This window comes from Hibiscus syriacus, unplaced genomic scaffold (assembly GCF_006381635.1).
Source record: "Hibiscus syriacus cultivar Baekdansim isolate YM2019G1 unplaced genomic scaffold, ASM638163v2 tig00112488_pilon, whole genome shotgun sequence".
In the NCBI taxonomy this organism is placed as follows: Eukaryota; Viridiplantae; Streptophyta; class Magnoliopsida; order Malvales; family Malvaceae; genus Hibiscus; species Hibiscus syriacus.
In genome coordinates, this window is record NW_024063342.1 from 696,494 (window position 1) to 718,843 (window position 22,350).

The following is a 22,350-nucleotide window of genomic DNA, read 5'->3' on the forward strand; positions in this document are numbered from 1 at the left end:
CAGGAGCACAGTTGATAACTACATTAAGTCCTCAGATATGCTCCATAAACAGTTGGATATATACTTCAGTACATATTTTATTGTATGTTTTTCTCCCTTTTTTTCTTTTGGGTAAATCTCTCACAATGTTTAACCCTTATGTTCTTACTTTTTTTGTAATCTTAAAAATTAAAAATAATCCTTTGATTTCTGACCTTTTACAACTATATGTTAAAGGAGAAAATGACAGCCCAACCTCTTGAAATTGTTTTTTGAGGAAAAATTATAACCGTTGACCTGGGGTGGTGGTTGAGATATTGATGAATTTTTTGAGTTTATTAATATATATTAGTTATATAGATATGGTAATTTATAATATTTAAAATGATTTAAAATTAACAAATATCAAAAGATTAAATAAATTGTTTAATTTTAAATAATAAAAAATATAAAATACTTAAATTAGATTTAATTCAATTATAACTTGAGAAAAGAAAATAGGAAGAACAATAATAATACCAACAAATTACAAACAAGATATCCGCCTAAGAACAGACAAATATCGACAGTGAAGGGCGGCTGACTGTAATAAAACAAAGGTTGGAGCGTGGTCCCCACAAGATAAAACAAGTTAAGGTCTAATCATGAATATCATCCTTCTTTCTACTTTTATGAAAATTCGAAGTTTAGTCTCCATTATCCTCACACCTTATAAAGTTGGAAAAATCAATCCAATGACAGCTAACAGTGCCAGATCAATAAATTTAAGAATGGATGTTTAAAATTTTAATTTTTTTTCTTAAAAATAATAAGTATACAAAATTGTAATTTTTTTTAACACATTAAGTTAAATTTAACCACATTTCTAAAATAATGAGATAGTCCCTATAGAACTTAATGAATCCGCCACTTACCGGTAAACATGTGAATTGAACAGGTGATTTTTGTCACTTTTAATTAAATTTTTGGATTTTTTTTATTTTAGTTAATTCTATTTACGTACAAATTTGTGACTAGTAATTTTCAAATCAATGATTGAACAACGAGCTTGATAATTCTATCAGTTGAATTAACTCCTCCTTTACTGAGTTGAAAGACCAAATTCTGACAAATTAAAATAAATGACCCAAAATCTTACCTTTGATAAAGTAAGGGAAGAATTTTAGAATTAGACCACAGAAATTAAAGATGCAAGACGAGTAGTTGGAGAGTTTCTAGGGAGGGGACATGCCTAGGGTCCTCCCAACAACACAAACATTTCTTCTTCTTTGCTGCTGCTGCTGCTGCTTCTTCAAGCCTCATCAGATCCCATAGGTCTTTTTTCTTTACTAACTTTTTGTTTGTATATTCAAAGCTTTATCTTATCTCAACGCTACCACTACTACTTCCTTTTCTTTTTGGTTTTATCTCCTGTTTTTTTTTCCCTTTTCCCACTACAAATGCTTCGTGGTCATGAACTCATGATGATGAAGTTGTTGGCTTTCTTGTAGAAGTTGGTAAAGTTTATTTTTTTTTCTGGGTAAAGTTGTTGGCTACTGTTGTTTATGCACTCTTTTCCTGTATTATTTTTCTTGCGTTATGCATACGTTTGTTTTTAGTTGTAGGAATGGTTCATATAATCATGACCTTTAAGCATTATCTTGTCCGTACGTATTAGGTTTCTTTTAATATCCTGCGCCTTTTTCTCTCTTTGTTCTTGGGATGTGATCATTCTTGGTCGTCTCTCTTCTTTTTCCTTCACGACAGAAGGTTCTGTGTTTACTTAAGCTAAAATTTACTTATTCGTAACTTCAAGGGATTTTTTTTTCCTGATTTAAGTTTACTCTTTATTTTGTTGATTGCTATTTTCCTCTCTCGTGCTCTCAAATCTGTCATGGTTCTTGTATTAATCCATGGAATGTGTAGCTTTACTCTTTTTCAAGTTTCAAAGTTCAAATTCCCCAAGTCGTTAGCTAGGGTTTTCTTTTAACTCATTGGAATTTGTAGTAGCTTTGTTATTTTATTCATGGAAAACCCATCATACATAAACCTTGTATGGTTCCTTGCTGAATTTGCCGTCTAGACTTAAGTATTAAACTGTCTGCCTTTTGAGGCTTTGTGGCCAAACTGTTTGCATATTATCTGTTTTTTTTTTTGCTGAGATCTTTTTTTGTTGCATGCAGAGCAAATCTTTCTGAGCATGCCTTAACTGCACAAACTGGTTCGTTTGCTTGTCGAAAATTGACTTATGATGATGATGATGATGTCTTGATATGTTTCAATTTCTCAATAGCTCTTGCTCATGTTTTTTATTCTGGGTTTTGATTATCATTCTTCATGGAATTTGTATAAGGTGCTGTTGCTTCTATTCTTCAGAAATGTGTTTTCAAAAAGCCTCTATGTTCCTCATTTCTTGGTCATATTCTTAAATTCTTTTCTTTTGAATCCCTTATGAATTTTATGTGTCCAGTGTTCAATCCTGAGTGAGTTCTCGATGATTTAAATAAGCATCTAAACTACTACCTTTCAATTACTAATTCTTCTAGTTCTTCAAGATTTCCTAGTGATTTCGTCTTCACTTTACTTTCCAAAGATGTCCAGGTGCACTTGGTTGCTCTTAATACATGTATTAGTTAAATTTTTTGCCTAAAAAAATTCTGGTTTTGAGAACTATGAACAGTAGCGACGATCACCGGACCAACCACCTTTCGCATTGTTCTTCTTCTGGTCTGAGTTTTTGTGCAATGTTAATGAGCTGCCAAATATTACATTCTGAATCTAACTTGTGATTTCGGTTCATGTGCTAAGCTTGTGCTTCTAGGGTTCCACGATCAATCCACTTTATTTCTTCAGCGATGGTCGGTATCCCATGTATTAGCCATGCCCTAGTTCTTATAGTTTGTTCTTGCAAGTTCCGCAATTAGGAATCTTCTTGTTGGCCATTAGCAGTCTTTCTAATGTGCTTTGCCTTAGTTCCCAAATGTGTCAAAAAGGATCCACTAGATAGTTTATTTGAAGAGGGAGGCTTGTTTTCGAGTTTGACAAATTGAACAATGTTTGCCTGATATCATAATTGTTTCCTCACGCATCAGGTCAGGCTGAAAGTTGTAGGAAGGACGTAGAGGCAAAAATGAAGCCGGTTTTCTTGCTTAACAATCCGAACACCATGTTCAGCCATTCCGGTCCAAAAAATAATCATTCAATGGTATGTTAAACATGTTTAGCAGTGACTATTAAGTTCATTTGGTTGGCCCTGCTTTAAACTAATAATCCTCATCCTGTTTCAGGCTCCTGCTCAATATCCTTATGCGGACGCATACTTCGGTGGCCTATTTACTCCGGATGGGCAACCAGCGTTTGTAAGATCGTCCAAGCTATTCTGCCTTGCCGCAGTAGTTGTTAGTGTGATTATTTTCAATTCAGCGAATCATTGGCATCTTGATTGCTTTAATAGGATTTTTTCCGGTTTGCTGTTTATCAACAAAATGTTTCTTAGCTATGGGGTCGAATAGCTTAGAAAAGCTCGAATTCTTTTCTTCAATAACTGACCCTGCTCCTGTAGTATTGGTCTAAGGTTTCACCTTGTTTAGCACAGAATCTTTCGTGTTACTTACCATTTTTCTTCTTGTAATGCAACTTTATCTTAAACTTGACCAGATTCAGGCCCAGACGGGAGGAGGAAGTGCACCAGCACGAATACTGCTACCGCTTGATCTTGCTGAAGATGGCCCTGTTTATGTCAATGCAAAACAATATAATGGGATTCTTAGAAGGAGGCGGTACCGTGCAAAGCTCGAGGCGCAAAACAAACTTGTCAAATCTCGGAAGGTATATATGTAGAATTCATTTCGGAATTTGTTTCAACTTATAACAATGTTTAGTGTCATGGAGTATATATTTTGGAAACTAACGACCGATGGATAAAAGTGAAGCTTTAGCAATGATGTTAAACATGAATTTGTATTAGTAATGGCAACATTTTTTGGGGGCCTTTAACTGCTTCGGTCTGAACTAAATGCAGCCATATCTTCATGAATCTCGGCATCGTCATGCATTGAATAGGGTTCGGGGATCCGGTGGACGTTTTCTTAGCAAACAGAAGCTTCAACTTCCTCCTGGCCCAACTTTCAACACAAGTTCCCGTTCCATTTCCAATGCCAGCTGCTCAGACCAAATGAACAGTGGATTAGAACTCGGGGGCCATTTGCGTGCTGTAGATTGCAGCGCTTCGAGTACAAGCTGCTCTGACATCTCAAGCGTCTCCAACAACACTGGCAATTTCCAGCGACCGAAACACGGATTCATGGACATCTCTCCTGGCGCGAGCAGCATGTGCAATGGAATCCAACACTATGCTTCAATTGTCATGTGAGAAACCGGGTCAACGAAGTCGGCAACTCATCCTTGGCTTTGATATTATGTATTATATCATCATTTCAACCATCGATCATGCATGCTGTGTAACTATAAGTGTCTTGAGAAAATCTGTTTTAAGATTAGGCTGAAAAGAGTTTGACTTGTGTTGAACAATGTTTTATAATGTTTTGATGTAGCAAATTAAGATAAAATGTTGACATGTTTTTGGATTTGATTGAATTTGTTTAAATTTTTTAAAGATAATTAAAAGTCCATTAAACTAGAATTAAAGCACAAAACTATTTTTTATGGGTACATATAGGGGTGCACAAAAAATCCGAATATCCGATTTTGCGAAAAAAATATCCGAAACCAGATTTGGGAAAAACCGGTTTTTTTTTAATCGGATCGGATTTTTTTAAACCGGTTATTTTAACCGGTTTGGAGAAAAAACCCAGACCGGTTTTTTAACCGGTTAAAAAACCGGTTTTTATCCGAAAAAAAAAACCGGTCTGGGTTTAAAAAACTAGCCGTTTGTGACCGTTTTTGACCGTTTTTTTTAAAAAAAAATTACTATTTTACCATCCTAAACATGTATAAATAGGTTGGGGATGTATTTGGTTGATTACAACTTTTCAAATCTTATTACACAACACTTAAACATCTCTCAAATCTTAGTTTTGTAATTTTTTATTCATCATGAGTAATACTGCTGAATCTTCCGTCGGGGGAAACCTTGAAGTCGTGAGAGTGATCGAACACACTCGAAACAAAGATATTTGGGATCACTACGATTTATGTGAGATGTCAAATGGCTCGAGGAGGGCGCGTTGTAAACTTTGTCTAAAGTTTCCTGCATCGGAAGGAAACACAACGTTGAAGAACCATTTGACAAAATCATGCAAGGCACTTCGCTCAAGATCGGATCCTAGTCAATCGAATCTTACACCGCAAGGTGGTGTTTTTGTTTACGACAACGAAAAATTACGAGAAGCGTTTACAAAGTTCGTGATTACAAAAGCATTGCCGTTCGACCACTTTGATGATGAAGATTTCACGACAACAATTCAACAACTAATGCAACCACGTTATACTCAAGTAAGTCGTACTACCCTTAGAAGAGATGCTATAAAAATGTGGCGTACGGCGAGGGAAAAAATGATTTTAGGATTCCAAGAACACCGTTATGGTGTGTCGCTTACATGTGACGTTTGGAGTTCCCCTCATAATACCGGAAATTCTTTTTTAGCCGTTACGTCACATTGGTTAGATCAAGATAATTGGCAAATGATGAAAAGAACAATCGCGTTTGAATTTTTCGGTGAGCCGCATACCGGTGCTAATTTATTTACACTTTTAAAACGGGTAATTTGTCTTTATAAATTAGAAAATAAAGTTTTTTCTATATCCTTTGATAATGCATCGAATAATACAAACGCGGTTCCAAGATTGAAAATATTACTTTCACCGATTTTAGACGGTGCGTTTTTTCATACCCGTTGCGTTGCACACATAATTAATTTATCCGTGCAAGCCGGTTTGGAGGTTATTGAGCCAATTAGATTAGAATTTAAAACAATGATAAAATCGATTCTTTGTAACAACAACAAAAGACTAAATGATTATAAACGATTTTGTAAGTCTGTTAATAAAAAAGCTTTGGGTCCTAATTTGGATTGTCCAACTCGTTGGAACTCAACTTGGATGATGATGCATACTGCCTTAAGGCAAAGGGAAACATTGCAAACATTTCACGATCGACTTTTCGAGAGGGGTCATGTCCCAGACATTTATCCGGATTCGAGTTGGGAAACTATAGCCAAAATAACCGATTTGCTTGAGGTTTTTAAAAATGCAACAACTTTTTTATCCGGTGTTTATTACCCTACTAGCCCGTTGGTTCTTAATCAAATATTTTTGTTGGCTACCCGACTAAATGACTTTGAATTTGAAACCGAAGTTTTTCAAGAAATTGGCTTTGCAATGAAGGAAAAACTTTTAAAATATTTTAAGGAGATTCCCCCAATTTTTACTTGTGCCGTCGCTTTAAACCCAACGTTAAATGTTGGTGGGGTTGAAACACTAATTGAACAAATTGCGTTTGCTTTTAATCTAACCGATGATGAACCCAACTTTGTCCAAAACCAAATAAATTATTTTAACAAATGTTTTCGAGACATGTTTGCAATTTATTTAACTAAATACGGATCAAGTAGTGTAATACACGATCAAATGAGAATGAATGCGGAATCATCTAGTAGACGTCCAAGTAACATAAATTTGAATCTTTTTAACACTCTTGTAAATTCCCAATCCAAACGATCACGTACTACCACCCCAAGTAGCGAGTTGGGAAATTACATGTCATGCGATTTTCTATCAAAAATGACATTTGAAGAGTTTGAAAGTTTGGATATTTTGGCTTGGTGGAAAGAAAAGGAAGCACAATTTCCGATTCTAGCCGCCATGGCCCGTGATTTACTAACCGTCCAAGCTTCTACGGTAGCTTCAGAATCCGCTTTTTCTGTTAGTGGCAGGGTTATATCACAACGGAGATCAAGACTAAGTCCCGAGTCGGTGGAAGTATGCATTTGTTTAAAGGATTATTTGGATGGAGCGGCTCGTAAGCAACATATCACCACCCTAGAAGATGCAATTGATGCCGATTTGGAAGCAAACTTACACATTGAAGAAGTCGAACTTGGAATATCCCCTCCAAACGAAGAAGGCGAAGATGATGAAGAAGAGATGGCAATGTAGTTTATTTTATAACTTTATTTCAATTATCGTAAACTTTGTTTCAATTATCGAACTTGAAGTTTTTAAGTATTTGAATTTATCGAACTTGGAAGTTTTTAAGTATTTGAATTTATCAAACTTGGAAGTATTTAAGTATTTCAATTATGTTGAGTTAATTAAGTATTTCAATTAAGTATTTGAATTTATCGAACTTGAGGTTTGATGCTTTCTCTTTGATTCTCTCTTGATTCTAGTTGCTTGATGTTTCTTGTCTTTGATCAATGACTTCTAAGCTTGCTTAAATACACCTTGAATCACTTCTGAACGTTAGTGATAATTAATGAAGATAATATAGCCGTTTAAGTGTGAAAACATTTAATAAAAATGCTTAGAGCGTGGGGGAATCGGTACCCTCTCATAGGGAATCGGTTCCCTAAGTGTAAAATTCAAATATTTCGACCGTTGAATAGGGGGGAATCGGTACCCCTATGGGGGAATCGGTTCCCTCCGAGCATTCTGGAAATCTCGGAGCCAAACCATTCAGTGAGGAATCGGTACCCCCTTGGGGGGGAATCGGTTCCCTATGAGCAATCTGGAATATTAAAATCGGTTTTTTTATAACCGGTTTTTTAAAAAAACTGGTTTTTTTAAAACCGAAACCGATTACACCGGTTAGGATATCCGGCCCTCCAAACCGGTTAGAAACCGAACCGATTATTTTATAAACCGGTTTTTTTTCTATGGGAAAAAATCGGATCGGATAAAAACCGATCCGGATCGGATTGAAATCCGAATTATGTGCAACCCTAGGTACATAGTACCGATATTGTTCTTATAGTATCGATATTATATGAACAGTACCGATATTGTTAATATGTTATCGATATTAAAGGTTAGAGAAGTATTGATACTCTCTATGTAGTATCGATACTACCAGATGTTTTATAAATTGCTCAAATTCTAGAATGCAAAACAGGTACCGATACAACTTTATACAATGTTATCGATATCATGAAGCATAATATCGATATTGGTCAAGCCCAATGATCTTTAACGGCTAGTTTATTTAAATATTACAAAGGTAGTATCGATACTTATTAAAGGAGTACCGATATTCTCTGTCTTTGACAGTTTTATTTTGCAGAAAATTAATCTCCAATGACTCCAAAACATCCACAACGGCTAGAAACGGTCACAAACTCATTCCAACATATAAAAACAAGTTATTGACACTTGAAAAAAATACATATCTAACCAGTCAAACACAAGAGAAGATCTTATTATTCTTATTTTTTTTCTCTTGTAAATATTAGTGTTTTTTTATCTCATTGCATATCTTTTATTGGTTTTCTTGTGGGCTTAATTCTTGTAAATATATTTCTTTTGAGAGTTTTTTTTTTGTTTACATCTTATTCCTTCTGTAAATGAGATTGGTTTCAGCTTAGCCTTTGAAAAGTTAGATAGTCGTAAATGTTATCTCTTTGTCATGAAAAAGAAAGATCATGTTAGTGAATTTGTTAGAAAATTCTTAGTGAAGAACTAAGGTAGTGGATGTAGACTTGGTTAAGAAGTCGAACTACTATAAATCATTGTGCAATTTGTCTAATCTTTTTACTCCTTACTCGCTAAACACAAAAAGCCAATTCATCCACTCTTGACAAATTATTCGGTTGATAAATTTGAGCTTCATCTAATCCCAACAATTGGTATCAGAGCTTGACTCATTAAAAGGTCTAACAACCTTGAGATGATCATTGAAGAAACTCTATCCATTTTCAACACAACCGAGAAAATTTCTTCCACCTCCGGCTCGTTCCACATAGAAGACTCCCAACCGGTCAACAAGCCTCCATACTTCAATGGAACTAACGACCATCATTGGAAGAAATTAATGAAGCTATTCATCCAATCCAATGATCTTGATGCGTGGGAGATGATCGAGAACGACTATTCTTCTCCAAAGAAGAAGACGAAGAGTGTAGTGCCCAAGAACGGAAGGAAACTCAACAAATGCTAAGGCCGTGCACATGTTGTTTTCTACATTTGGTCCCGATGTTTATGAACGAGTTTCTTCTTGTTCAAATACAAAAGAGCTTTGGAATAAGCTCAAAGAGATACATGGAAACAAGAAAGAATAACCAACAAAGGTGGTGTGCATAATGGCTCTTGAAAAGTCCGAGGTATTTTCTAGCTCAAATGAATCCAATTCATATTCTTTTGATGATTTACAATGTGCATATGATGAATTATTTTTAGAGTTTGAGACCATGAACTCCAAATATAAGAAAATAATTTTAAAAGTTAAAGTTAAAAACGATTTTTTTAAAGTAAAAGTTGGTTTTGAAAAATAAAATTAAGTTTTGAAAAAAGATTTAGAGTTTTTAAAATTGAAAATTGAAAATTTTGAAAAAGAAAGTTCTTATTTAAAGGTTAAGTTTGAATGTTTAACAAAAGAAAAAGATATCATTTTAAATAATTTATCTAATTTTATAATGACAAAATGCTCGCATTATAATTATCATGGTCACAAATAATATACTTGTCATTTGGAGAAAGAAAAATATTTTAAAATTAAACAAGTATGGATTCCTAAAGGAACAAGGGACATTAAAACTAACATTCAAGGATCCAAAGCAATTTGGATACCAAAATCCACATAAATGTCTCTTATAGGTGTGTGGAGCAATAGTAATGAAAGTTGAGATACTCAAATGCTCTAGCCACACTTGATATATAATGGGTAACCTCTAAGCTTAGTTTGATTATATTGCATAATTTGTTGCTCATTTAATTTAAGCATGCACGAGTTTTGATTTTAAATAATTTTATATCTTCTATCTCATGTATGTTAAAAAGTGTTATGATGAACATTTTTTAAAATTTTAATGATTTTTCATAAATGTTTGTTCATTATAATAAATTTTGGTCAAAATTGGTTTTAATACTTTGTTTTTACAAATTTTTAATTTTTGACCTTAATTTAAATGTTTATGGATGTGAGTTATTGCAAATGATATCTCTAACAATTGATATCAATTTTTTAAATGTATAACATTTTTTGATACCTTTATACACATGCACTTAAATACAAAAATTAGTATTGCATAAAATATATTAGACTTGAATATATTGAATTTTATTTGCTACTAACATGTTTGTTCATCTTTGATGAAATTCAATTTTTTTAACTGTCAAACTTTTAAAGTCAACTTTTTGTTTGTAATGCTTTTATTGAGGGAGATCTTTAATTTTTCAAATGATTTTATGTTAAAATTTACCACTTACTTTCTATTGTTATTTTTGAACTTTAAAGTTAAATTATTTTTTATATAACAAAAAGGGAGAAAAATATGAGTTTGAAAAATTTAATTTCAATAATGAAAAATGAGGAGCTTTAATATTTTTCAAATATTTTTCTTTTTCATAAAATGTTTTATTAAGGGAAAATTTTTCCAAAATAAATTTTCAAATGTTTTGTTATATCAAAAAGGGGAGATTGTTGAACTATATTTTATATTGTTTTGATATAACAAATTAAGGCAAAAATATTTAATTTGTTCAAAGTTTTCAAAAATAATTCAAATTCCATTAAACTAGAATTTGAGCACAAAATTATTTTTATGGGTACGTAGTACCGGTATCGTTCTTATAGTATCGATACTATATGAACAATATCGATATTGTTAATGTGGTGCCGATACCAAAAGTAAAAGAAGTATCGATACTCTATAGGTAGTATCGATATTACTAGATGTTTTCCAAATTGCTCAAATTTCATAATACAAAAATAGGTACCGATACTCAAAAGGGTATCGATACTTCTTTACACAGTGATATCGATACTATGAAGCACAATATCGATACTGGTCAAGCCCAACGGTCTTTAACGGCTAGTTTATTTAAATATTACAAAGGTAATATCGATAATCATTAAAAGAATACCGACACTCCCTGTCCTAGGCAGTTTTATTTTGTAAAAAATTAATCCCCAGCCGCTCTAAAATATTCTCAAAGGCTAGAAACGACCACATACTTATTCCAACATATAAAAATAAGTTGAGTACAATTGGAAAAAAACCCTATAAAAGAAATCAAACACAAGAGAAAAACTTATTATTCTTATTTTCTTTTCTCTTATAAATATTAGTGTTTTTTAGCTAATTGCAAATCTTTTATTTGTTTTCTTGGGAGATTAATTCTTGTAAACATATTCCTTTTGAGAGGTTTTTCTTGTTTACATCTTATTCTTTTTTGTAAAGTTGATTGATTATAGCTTAGCCTTTGAAAAATTAGGGAGTTGTAAATGTTATCTTTTTGTCCTGGAAAAAAAACAAATTAGTGAATTTGTTAGAAAATCCTTAATGATGAGCTAAGGTAATGGATGTAGACTTGGTTGAGAAATTAAATCCCTATAAATCCTTGTGCAATTTATCTCATCTTTTTACTCCTTAATACCTAAACAAAAAAAAAACCAATTCACCATCTCTTAATAAATTATTTGGTTGATCAATTTGAACTTCATCGAATCTCAACAACTTTAAATTTTATCAGTGATACTTGACTAGGTTCTTAATTAATTGTTATAAATTATGTTTATCTCAGCTGTATAATGCAGAAGATTACTATTCTTGTTTATATATATTTATTTTGATATTTAGAAATGGAAGCTTCTAAGGGCCCCACCCTATCCCAGTGCCACGACAAAAATCCCAAGCACACTAAAACCTTTGACCATAGCATCATCGTCATCAATGTAAGCCACTTCCCACTTCTTGTTTTTCCGGTCAGTTCCCACTCTAATCGGCGGCTTTTTATCAGACATTGACCCTCGATAATTGAGTCTGCATCCATTACCAAACAGTGGAGAAGAAGGGCAACAAAAATGGAGGAAAGGTTATCAAATGCGGCCATGGAAGGAGACATCGAATCTCTTAGCCAATTACTTCAAGAAGACCCTCTCATTCTTCACCGCTCCATAGTTTCTTGCTCCTCCGACACCCCTCTCCACGTTTCGTCCATGTTAGGCCACCTCAGTTTCGTCCAACACCTTCTGAGTCTCAACTCGGAGTTGGATTCCCGCGGCTGCTCTGCCCTTCACCTTGCTGCGGCAAAAGGGTATCTCCAGATAGTCAAAGAGTTGGTCAAGGCGGAGCCAGAGATGTAGACGGTGAGAAATCAAGATGGTCGGACGCCACTCCACCTAGCGGCTATCAAGGGAAGGGTTGAGGTAGTGAACTAGTTGGTTCGAGCTCGGGTGGTGACTGAACGAGGTGAAAGTGCGTTGCACTTGTGTGTGGAAAGTAATAGGTTGGTGGGTTTGAAGAGCCTGATTGAACTGAATAGAAAAGATGATGAAATGGTGAATCATAAGGATTGTGAAGGGAACACTTTGGTACATATTGCTGTTGCCAATAAGCAAATTGAGGTAAGCTTCTAACAAAGTATTTTTTTTTTCGAATGTAGATGGTGTGTGATCGAATATGCTTAAGCGTTCAATATCTTTCGATTTATGGTTGCAGATCATAAAGTTTCTGCTTACTATCCCTGGACTGAATGCAAATGCAATGAACAACAATGGCTGCACAGCATTATATACTTTGAAGCAAAGCCCCAGAGCTCTTAGAGACCTGGAAATTGAATCCATCCTCAGAGATGCTGGAGCTTTAAGCTCAAATGATCTACATGTAGTTGCAGTCGATTCCGAGTCCACCGAAGATTCCTCGGATACCAAAGTCTCCGGTCTCAAATAAATCCATAGAATCAGAAACCAGTTCAAGGAAGCCAATAACAAAGCAAAAACACACTGATAGGCTTAGTAGGAAACGAAGTGCATTAATGGTGGTATCATCGTTGATCGCAACAGTGGCATACCAAGCAGCAATATCCCCTCCAGGGGGCGTTTTACAAGTGGATGAAACGGTCGATGATGAAAGAAACCCATTGGAGCACCCACGTAAAGCGGGAACTGCAGTTATGGCATACAACCAGGGTATTGAATAAGGTCAATTTATGATCTTCAACACGCTTTCCTCGCATCTCTAAGCATAATCCTCCTGCTGGTTAGTGGGCCACCGATAAAGAAACGGAGATGGATGCGGGTTCAAATGATTATCTCGTGGATTGCCATAACAGCACAAGTGATAACTTACTTTATATCTCTAAGACATATGTCACCGGACAGTGCCTCTGGTATGCTTCACTATGTAACCCAGATATCGGTGCTGGCATGGTTGGGACTTATGGGGTTGTTTTCGTAGGAAATGTAGTTCGTATGAACTTATGGGCTCTTAGAAAGTATGGGTTTCTCAAGGAAAAAAATGCAGAACCATTCAACTGATAAAGAAATAGACAATGAGAATGAAGATGTGTAAGATAGAAGCAGCATGAAGGGACAAATGAGACAGAACACAACTGCACTAAATAAGACATAAATTACACCATGCATTCTTGATCACCAAAATATATAAATTTACAAGATCAGAATGATAATGTAACCGCACCTGTGCTTTAGGGTTGAATTGCATGAATTAACACATTCAAAATAAATGCATGAAAATCCCCACAAGGCCACAAGCAAGCTTACCAACCGTGTAATCTCAGAGCTGTATAAAATGGCTCACCAACAGTCACACCAAGTTTAGGAGCAGCTAATCCTTTCAAGCAGATTTCATTGCATGAACAACTCATCGCAATCTGATAGTCTATTTAGGGAATATGATATTAGGGTTTCGAATATGCGGATTGGGAGCTGCCAATTCTTTCCATTTGGCTCCAGTACCATGGATATGGGACGAGATGCTCCACAAAGTGTCACCTGGCTGAACCTTTGTTGTTGAACGGATTGAAGGCTTAGAAGCGAAACTGGACGCGAATGGGCTATGTTTATAGCTCTTTCCCATTCCATTGGCAAGCAACCATCGAGAACCAGACTGTTGTTGGGTCGTGGTACCCCAAAGTTTTGACTTGCCAGGCTCAGTCTTCAAACCTGCAACATGGACTTCTATGATTCTGAATTGAGGCTCTTTCTCTTGGGAACTGTTTTCCTCTTTCATATCCTCCATTTTCATCTGCTTCTTCAAAGCATACTTAGAGTCATCATCCTCTTGATTGTTTTTCTTCAAAGCAGCCGAAATATTACAGTATATCTTTGGCATTGGTAGGTCAAATACTCTCTCCACTTGAATCAAAGCAAGCATTGGTGCACCAACTGGCTCATAGTTTCTTATAGGATTGTGAAGTTGCACCATCAATGCGACCGTGAAGTTATTCCCTAAAAAACCACACTTTCTACTCCGTCTTTTCTCTTCCTTCGACCCTCTGCATATCAAGTCTAATGATGTAGCATGATGAGCAGCAAGGATTTTAGAAAGCTTGCTTGGTTGATCTTCATCACCAAAATCCCCAGAATCAAGTCTTATCCATTCATCAAGCGTCAGTGACAGGCCCATCAATCCATCAACATCATCACCACTGTCTTTTATGTCCAACAATTGCAACCCAGCAGTTCCCTCCAGGCGAAGGAATCCGGTAATACCAAATCCCTTACCCTTAAGTGCCGAAATTTCCCCAATAGACTGCGCACTGATGCTTGAAGGTGCATCCTCGTCAGACATGCCAGATTGAATTCTCAACCCTTCCATTGAGAGTGCTTCAATCTTATCCATTGCCAAGGGAGCAAGATCTTCAAGGGATACATGTTCCGAACTCATCTCATTGACAGAGGATGAACTAAGCATGTTAGATCTGGGTACATGTGATATTTTGATTTTCTTTTCCCCAACCTCAGAATCATGCTGCAACAAAAACTGGCTGCACAGAAGAAGCACTAGCATATAATATCAGTATGGTTTCACAAACGAAGTTTATCATGGAAATAAATGGCAGGAAACCAAAGAAAAATGAGCTCACAAACCTCTGTGATCCCTTCAGAGTGGAGGCAGCTTCGCAAGCAATTTGGTGCATAGTCTTACCGGTTATATCCTCCAAAGGCATCAACTTATTTGCCTGCAGTGAGAGCTTTTCAATCCCAATTGAGGCCAGTCGTTGAAGTACGTCCATTACACTAGGACCCATTTCTGCAGGCACCACAACTGGACTAGACACTTGCATGATCAGGCTCCCACCAATTTTAGAGTTCCTGAAAAGCGAGGGATTCATAGATCGTAGAAACCCACCGTTTTTTTTTTGAAGCAATGGACCTAAACCATTTCCAAGAGGGGGAAGATCAAGTGGCTCTCCCAGAGGCAATTTAAATGGACTTCCAAGGCCAACAGAAGAACGAGGTGGAGAATGCTGGAAAGCATTCTCATTCAATCCCCAGTCATGCATTAAAGCTTCTGTCTCCAAGTCTTCCAAAACTTTAGCCCTCACTTTGATCCTCCCATTAGTTTCCATCCGATGCTCTTGCACAGCATCTTGAACAACAAATGACATATCCCAAATCCCACTCGAATTCCACGGAGTAGAGATGTCGGAACCACATTCTATTTCCTCCCTATCAGTCATGCCAAAATCAAATAATGACCAACCACTGGCTAGGGTCTCTTTCTCAAACTGCCTTAGTAAACGCTCCCTTGGTGACTCGGGCTCACTCTCAGAACTCCAGCTGAATGGACTCCGATCAATTCCAAGCATACTCAAGAACTCATTTGCCACAGATTCAGTAACTTCATCCAAGCTAATAGATGACTTTCTATTTGTTTCATAATTAGCATTGTGCTCCATGTAGTCTTCCAAGTCTTCATGATCAGGAGAATCTAATGCTGCCTCCAAATTTGTAATGCCATCTAAAGCTATCTCCAACTCTCTCATCAGTGATTCTTTTGAGACTTGGTCATACACTTTGGAATTGCAATCTTGCACCACAAGCGTGTCTGGATTAACACAATTGACCTCATTTAAGGGACAAAGCTCGTAGGAATCTTCAGAATTTACACCCATGCCGGGATTAGTTTCAAAATTTTGATTACTTTCTACTTTGGATATAACAGCCACCATGGAACCCTCCTCCGACCTAACCTGTTCTTGTGAAGATAATTCTTTCCCCTTTCCCACAAAAGAAAAATCATCTTCTTTGGTTTCTTTCTCTATGTACGCATTTAATTCAGATGCAACAGAAGATGGAGGTAAGGTAGGCTCAAAATGTTCAACCAACACATCAGGTTCACGCTTAGAAGCAATTAAAGCATCATCAGACTTGTATTCATCAAATTTCCTATCTACCACATTTGCATCGTCGGTGTCCGACTTTGATGCAGGCAGAATATCATTAAGTTCTTTCATCTCCTCCATAAAGAGAGATAAGGATGTGGTGCTAGGAAAACAGGGAAGACTCTCAACAGCCCTCATTGTGCTCTTCTGATCATCATTACTACCCGTTTTTCTACTCTGCTTCATATCAGACAAAACCATATAGCCAAAACTGACATTCATTACAGCACCCTTGGCCTTCCCTGATAACTTAAAACTTGTTGTCCACTTCCCTGAGCTCTTCTCTTCCTCCAATTCCTCCCATGTGAGAGGAAGAAACCGCGTAAGGTCAACTTGATGCTTCCCCAAATCAAGGTCCGGTGCTCCGAACACGGAAGCATAAAGCGAACAATGCATTTCCTCATACTTAACTGAATTGTGAGGTCTACCTTTAGTACCATATACGGAGCAAGTAATCATTAACTTCTCTTCGAATTTTGCAGTTCCATCAAAAACTTTAACAGGATGAGTCAGTCGATCCTCTTCCCGCCTCTTCCAATGCACGCATAGACTAAGTTCTTTAAAACTGACCGGCAAATCTTCAATAGAGTGTACTTGAAGTGTGAAACAACAAGTAAACTTACGGCTTTTATCATTCGAAAATGCTTTTAACGCCTTCCAGCTCCAAAAGAATTTCTTGTCTCTACGTGGTGATGGATTCTCATCAGCGTTCTTAATCCTTCCTTTCGGCTCCAAATGGCGGGTTTTCGTGACTGATTTGGAACGAGAATTAGAATCATAAAAGAATTCCATGGAGGATTCTAGTCCAAATACAATGCTTAGCTAGTAACTTCAATTTCATTCAACAACTTACATGATTCTCCACCATTCTTCTTCCTATTTTCGACTTTGGCCAACATCATCTCTTTTACGCATGGGATCAAAACCAATAAATAAATACATAAATCTGTTATTCCAAAATTCATTAAACAAAAACAAATCTAACAAACACAAAATGAAATGAATGAATTCTGTATTGAACACAGAAATTAAATTAAAATAAAATACCAAATGCAGCTTTCCAGAGAGCAAAATTTCCCAATCAGACCCCTGGTTTATTCGTTTAATAAATAGCCTCCCTTCAGCCTTTCCCTATCCAAATTCATCAACAACAACAAAACATTCGATTCAACAAAAAGAAAATATGAAAAAAAAGCGCCAAAAGAGAAACATCAGAAGCTGAAAGGCGGGCCGATGTCCCGTTTCGTTCTCTGAATTGCCGCTGCCTTCTTTTGCTATCCAACATTTCAAAATGAAACTACGCGAAAGTATTATATTTACGGTTAATTAGTTTATGCATGGCATTTTCAGTATTTGTCGTTGGTGGTCCCTTTGTCTTTGCTTTATTGCTTTTCGAGATCCTACATTTTTCTAATTTTTCGTAGTTACTCCACTATCTATTATTGCATTAGACTACATTTTTTATGGCTGAATGTTCAAACAAGGATCTAACATTTCAAAACAGTCAAATAAAGGTCTAATATCTTTAAAATGGTTGAAATTAAGGGTTTGATGTTCTCATATGCTTAAAAAACGGTCCAATATTTTTAAATAACCAAATAAGGGTCTAATATTTTCAAAAAACAATCGGGATTAAGGATATGATGTTCTCATATGCTAAAATAAGGGCCTCACCTTTATACATGGTTGAAAGTAGAAGTTTTAAATCTGCTCAACTAAGTGCCTTATCATAGATAAATATATAATAGTGATTTCAGTCCTAATATTTTACTCTTTTTTTCACTTTGTTCCTAGTTGGAGCTCTAAAACACTAATTCGCCAGTGCAAGTGAAGGAAGATCTCATTATGGATGTGCTCAAGAAGGATTTGGAAAATAAAGCTCTACAACTCTAAGTGGAGCATTTGGCATGCTTGATTTTGCTTGTGGTTTTATCATGTAAATTTTGATCTAGATTGCTTTACTCAGCACCAAAATCATCTGTTAGTCACATATTTTAGTCTGAAGTTCAAAAGTTATTCAATAAATGCTCAACAGTAGGCATTCAATGATGTTCCCAGAAAAAAACAAAGCGAAAATCACAGGACAGGTTTCTTCATGGCTGAAAACAAATAAACAGTACATAATCTAAAGCCAAGTTTCATAAAGCTAATCATGTTAGGAACAATGATACAGTGATATACTCTTGTCGTCCGACACACTGGCAAGACGACCCCCACCACTAGGTCGAAACGCCACTGCCCAGACCTGGTCTGAGTGATTGCTCATTGTCTGTATAGCTGCTCTCATCCTAAAATCCCATAGTCTTACGGTTTTATCACTTGAGCCAGTCGCAATAGCCTCTCCATCGGGACTTACATCCACACTCAACACCCAGCCAGAATGACCAGACATTGCCCCAATAATAGCTTTTCCCTCAGCATCATAGATGTGCACATGACCGTCATCTGAAGCCGAGTATAGCTTCCGCCCATCTGGTTCAGGAGAAAACACAAGCGACCTAACAGGCATGTAATGGCCTTCAAGGTGATGTAGAAATTTGGCACGAGCTATGTCAAAAACAGAAATTGTGCCATCCATTGAGCCGCAAGCAAGTCGTCTTCCATCCGGACTCCATGCAACAGAGAGTACAAACTTCTTGTTGCTGCTTTTATCGGAGGGCTTGGCTCCTTCAGGACGAGGGACCGATAAAGTTGAAACCAACCTCCATGTTGCAGTGTCCCACAACTTGATTGATGCACTACCTCCACCAGAAACAGCAAGTGTCGTACCCTAATTTTGAAAGATAAGCTTAGAAAACCACCCAAAACATATTTGGAAGAAAAACACTAGACCGTACCATAGCACCTAAATCAGAAGTTATCATCGAGAAAATCATTCCTCGTAAATAGTAGAGATGATATCCAAAATAAGACTAAGACTACCAGAAAACCAAAAAGATGTTAACAGTTCACCAATGAATCCCAGGTCAGCTCCTCGACGAAGACCAAAAGAGAGAATTTACACACACACACAAAAAAAGTAGCAAATACAAACTCATTTCAGATAATTTTGTTAACGTGAGATTCTCAGGATGTTTTATATAACATGTTGGAAAGAGCTTACCTTACCAATTACCAAACTTAACTTCATTTAATGTAATGTTCCAATGGTAAAGGTTACCCTTAAAATGAACAATATCATTCATTACAAAGGAAGACTCAATTTTTCCTGCGCTACTCTATTTAGACTCTATTCGAGGTATTGATAAACCATAAATCAATCTGAATCTGTTTCATTTGAATAAACAATTCATTTGCATAAATTAATACATTAATCAATTTCCAGAATTAACCTACTTTCTCACTTGAAGAGTAAAAATAACGCTTACCTTGGGATTGAATTGCATTTGCCAGACCTCAGAGGGAGGAGCTTCGAGAGTAGCGATAGTGGCGTTGGTGTCAACGTCAAACACGCGGACCAAACTGTCGAGCGAGGCCGAGGCGGCAATCACGCCGGAAGGATGGGCGGCCACCGAAACTACGCCGAGGCAGTGGCCGGTGTTGGTGCGAACGAGCTCGAGCTCGTCGGGCCTCCACAGCTTAACGGTTTCGTCGAGGGACCCGGTCAAGAGGACGGGCGGGCGAGAGTTGGTGGCGGGAACCCATGTTGCAGTCCAAACGGACTCGTCGTGAGCATTTTCCACCGATTTTAAGCCCGCCAGTTTCATTGATTTCGCCATTGCAGTAAAGAGAACCCTAGCTAGTTGATTTTCCAAGTGGTTTTTTTTTGTGGGTTTTGAATTTTACCTCTGATCACTTTCCGGAGCTCCAATTTATGGGATTTGTGTTTGTGGAATTGGAAATTGGATGGTCCATTTTATAGTTTTGGGCCTCGACCAACATGAAAAAAAAAACTTAGGGACCATGTTGGAAAAGCCTGTCAAGTTCATGGAATAAAAATTATTTTATTCAATTAAAAATGGGAAATATTAGGAGTATTAGATCGGTTAATTTGATCCGTAATCAAACCGATGAACTGATTTTTTTAACCATTAATTGAATTAATTTTTTAATTAGTAATATAATTATATAAAATTCAATTAATTTGATCGATTATAAATTTTTAATTAAATTAATTTAAGTTTAATATAAATATACTTTTCATTTAGGTTCAGTTTTGATTATATCTTAAAAATTTATTAGGTGTAATGTGGTTAAAAATAATAAGTATACAAATGATTCCCGATTATATTATGTTGTTTTATTAATTCATTCGACTATTAAAAGCTATAAAATTGTCAATAAATTATTAATATATCCCAAACTCATCATTTTCCTTTAAAAAATGACGACCGTACGATTTAGATATTAACCTATTGACTAAGATATGATAAAATCCGATCCTAAAATCGTTTGAATTATATTTTATGAATCGACTATCCGTTTACATTATGTCGTCTAACCAATACTTGAAACATTATGTCGTCAATTCTTGAAAGCAATGATGATGTCAATTTACATCATTAAAATATGATTTTGTCATCTCTCGATTAGCAGGTTAACATTTAGTTCAAATAACCATCAATTTTTTATACAGAGGACAATTTTGAAATATAGAAATAGTTGAATGATCATTTTCCAACTTTTAATAGTCGGATGACTCGATAAAACAATGCCTTATAATCAAGATATTGTTTTGTAACTTTTAATAATCAAATAATTCAACAAAATATTGTATTATAGTCGAGTGACAATATATATATATATATATAATATATATAATATTTAATATGTTTGATTAATAGGATGACTTTGAATATTTAATTAATTTTAAATCTAAATAATTAATGGGTAAACTACATAAATGGTCATCGAATTTTTAGGGCACTTACAATACATTCATTGAACTTTTTGTTCGTTTTTAGAAAAGGTTACCTCCCGTTAGTTTTATATGATGTGACACGTTACCTCTCGTTAACACACCTTCTTCTTCTTCTTGACGATTATACCAACAAAAACCATGAATTTCACACCTTCCTCTTTAACAACACATTCTTGTTACTTCTCTTAGTATTCTTGAATCTATAACTTTATCCTTACTAATATATTAGATATACTGTCAATCAGAACGGACTCAAGATTTTATGTTGAGGGGCAAACTAAAATTTTAGGGGTGAAAACAGATTTCAATAAAAAATATATAGAAAAAAATCTAAAACTGTATCACTATTTTAAACTTTAGGGTGAGGCAACTGCACCCACCCCCTTCAGTCCATCTCTGCTCTCAATCAAGATGCTGCAGCGTTTGCTGTAGATATAAATGAGACTGCGGATCAGGATGGAGCATCTCAACGCTCTTTGACTTCAGTTAAGGTATCACAGCATTCAGTGCAGAGAAGAAATGAAGCTAAAGTTTTGGGTCAGGACGAAATCATGGTCAACACCAACATAGATGACAACCCTCCGGTTAGTTTATGGGACTGTTCCACCGGTGGATTATTTGGGATGAAAAGTGATTTCATGGGATTATCAAACATGCCCTTGCCAACAAACTCATCGTGCAAAACCATTGAAATGTTCAATTTCTGGGGTCCAATACCACTGAGCATTAGCATCTGAGGAGTTCCGATTGCACCACATGATAAAATCACTTCACTCCTTCGGTTGTTCGTGAGAAACGCCAGATGCAGGTTCCCATTTTCATCCTTGAAAACCATTCCCGTTGTCCTTGGTCTCTTCCCTGTTTGGTCGAACAACACTTTTTGGACGGTGGCGTAAACCAGGACAGTAAGCATTTTGGGGTTAGCAGAAGCAAGCAGTTTGGAAACACATATCTCAAACACACAGAATTTCATTATGTTTTGTTATTGGATTTTTTTTCTGGTTGCTAAATCCAAAGATTTGTTGATAAAGAGTCAAATGACTAGAAAGTTAGTATTGACACCAGACAATACAAAGCATAAGAGGTGTTTCTTGTTGAATGCATGACTAAGAAAATAAAAATGTTGCTCAAAATAATTATAATACTTTTTTTCTCAAAATATTAACTTCAGAAGAATGAAAGCATCTGGTCTCCTTGTCCTTGTTGTTTTATAGCTCCATATCATC

General features: G+C 36.0%; 2 protein-coding genes and 2 pseudogenes across 2 annotated transcripts; 2 read left to right on the top strand and 2 right to left on the bottom strand.

The window, feature by feature from the left end:
• The first annotated feature begins 1,211 nt into the window (after positions 1-1,211).
• Positions 1,212-4,547, top strand: LOC120180050 (nuclear transcription factor Y subunit A-7-like). The gene is made up of 6 exons (XM_039185480.1): positions 1,212-1,293; positions 2,142-2,179; positions 3,051-3,163; positions 3,246-3,356; positions 3,616-3,786; positions 3,980-4,547. Exons 3-6 carry the CDS (start codon positions 3,089-3,091, stop codon positions 4,328-4,330), a joined length of 708 nt encoding a protein of 235 aa, XP_039041411.1. The 5' UTR covers positions 1,212-1,293; positions 2,142-2,179; positions 3,051-3,088; the 3' UTR covers positions 4,331-4,547.
• Positions 4,548-11,934: 7,387 nt separating this feature from the next.
• On the top strand, positions 11,935-13,424 carry LOC120180077 (annotated as a pseudogene).
• A 44-nt stretch (positions 13,425-13,468) lies between these two features.
• Positions 13,469-17,162, bottom strand: LOC120180081 (annotated as a pseudogene).
• A 1,101-nt stretch (positions 17,163-18,263) lies between these two features.
• On the bottom strand, positions 18,264-20,030 carry LOC120180039 (WD repeat-containing protein VIP3-like). The gene is made up of 2 exons (XM_039185469.1): positions 19,632-20,030; positions 18,264-19,033 (listed from the first exon to the last, which is right to left on the bottom strand). The coding sequence occupies exons 1-2, from the start codon at positions 19,980-19,982 to the stop codon at positions 18,419-18,421; spliced, it is 966 nt and encodes a 321-aa protein (XP_039041400.1). The 5' UTR covers positions 19,983-20,030; the 3' UTR covers positions 18,264-18,418.
• Between the last annotated feature and the right edge of the window lie 2,320 nt (positions 20,031-22,350).

What these genes read in the sequence shown, in the direction of transcription:
- LOC120180039 (XM_039185469.1), bottom strand. Translation starts at nt 19,982, where the DNA reads ATGGCGAAATCAATGAAACTGGCGGGCTTAAAATCGGTGGAAAATGCT. An exon ending in AAATGCAATTCAATCCCAAG is followed by an intron (nt 19,034 to 19,631) that starts GTAAGCGTTATT and finishes TTTCAAAATTAG; the next exon opens with GGTACGACACTTGCTGTTTC.
- LOC120180050 (XM_039185480.1), top strand. Translation starts at nt 3,089, where the DNA reads ATGAAGCCGGTTTTCTTGCTTAACAATCCGAACACCATGTTCAGCCAT. An exon ending in CAAAAAATAATCATTCAATG is followed by an intron (nt 3,164 to 3,245) that starts GTATGTTAAACA and finishes ATCCTGTTTCAG; the next exon opens with GCTCCTGCTCAATATCCTTA. An exon ending in TCTGCCTTGCCGCAGTAGTT is followed by an intron (nt 3,357 to 3,615) that starts GTTAGTGTGATT and finishes AAACTTGACCAG; the next exon opens with ATTCAGGCCCAGACGGGAGG.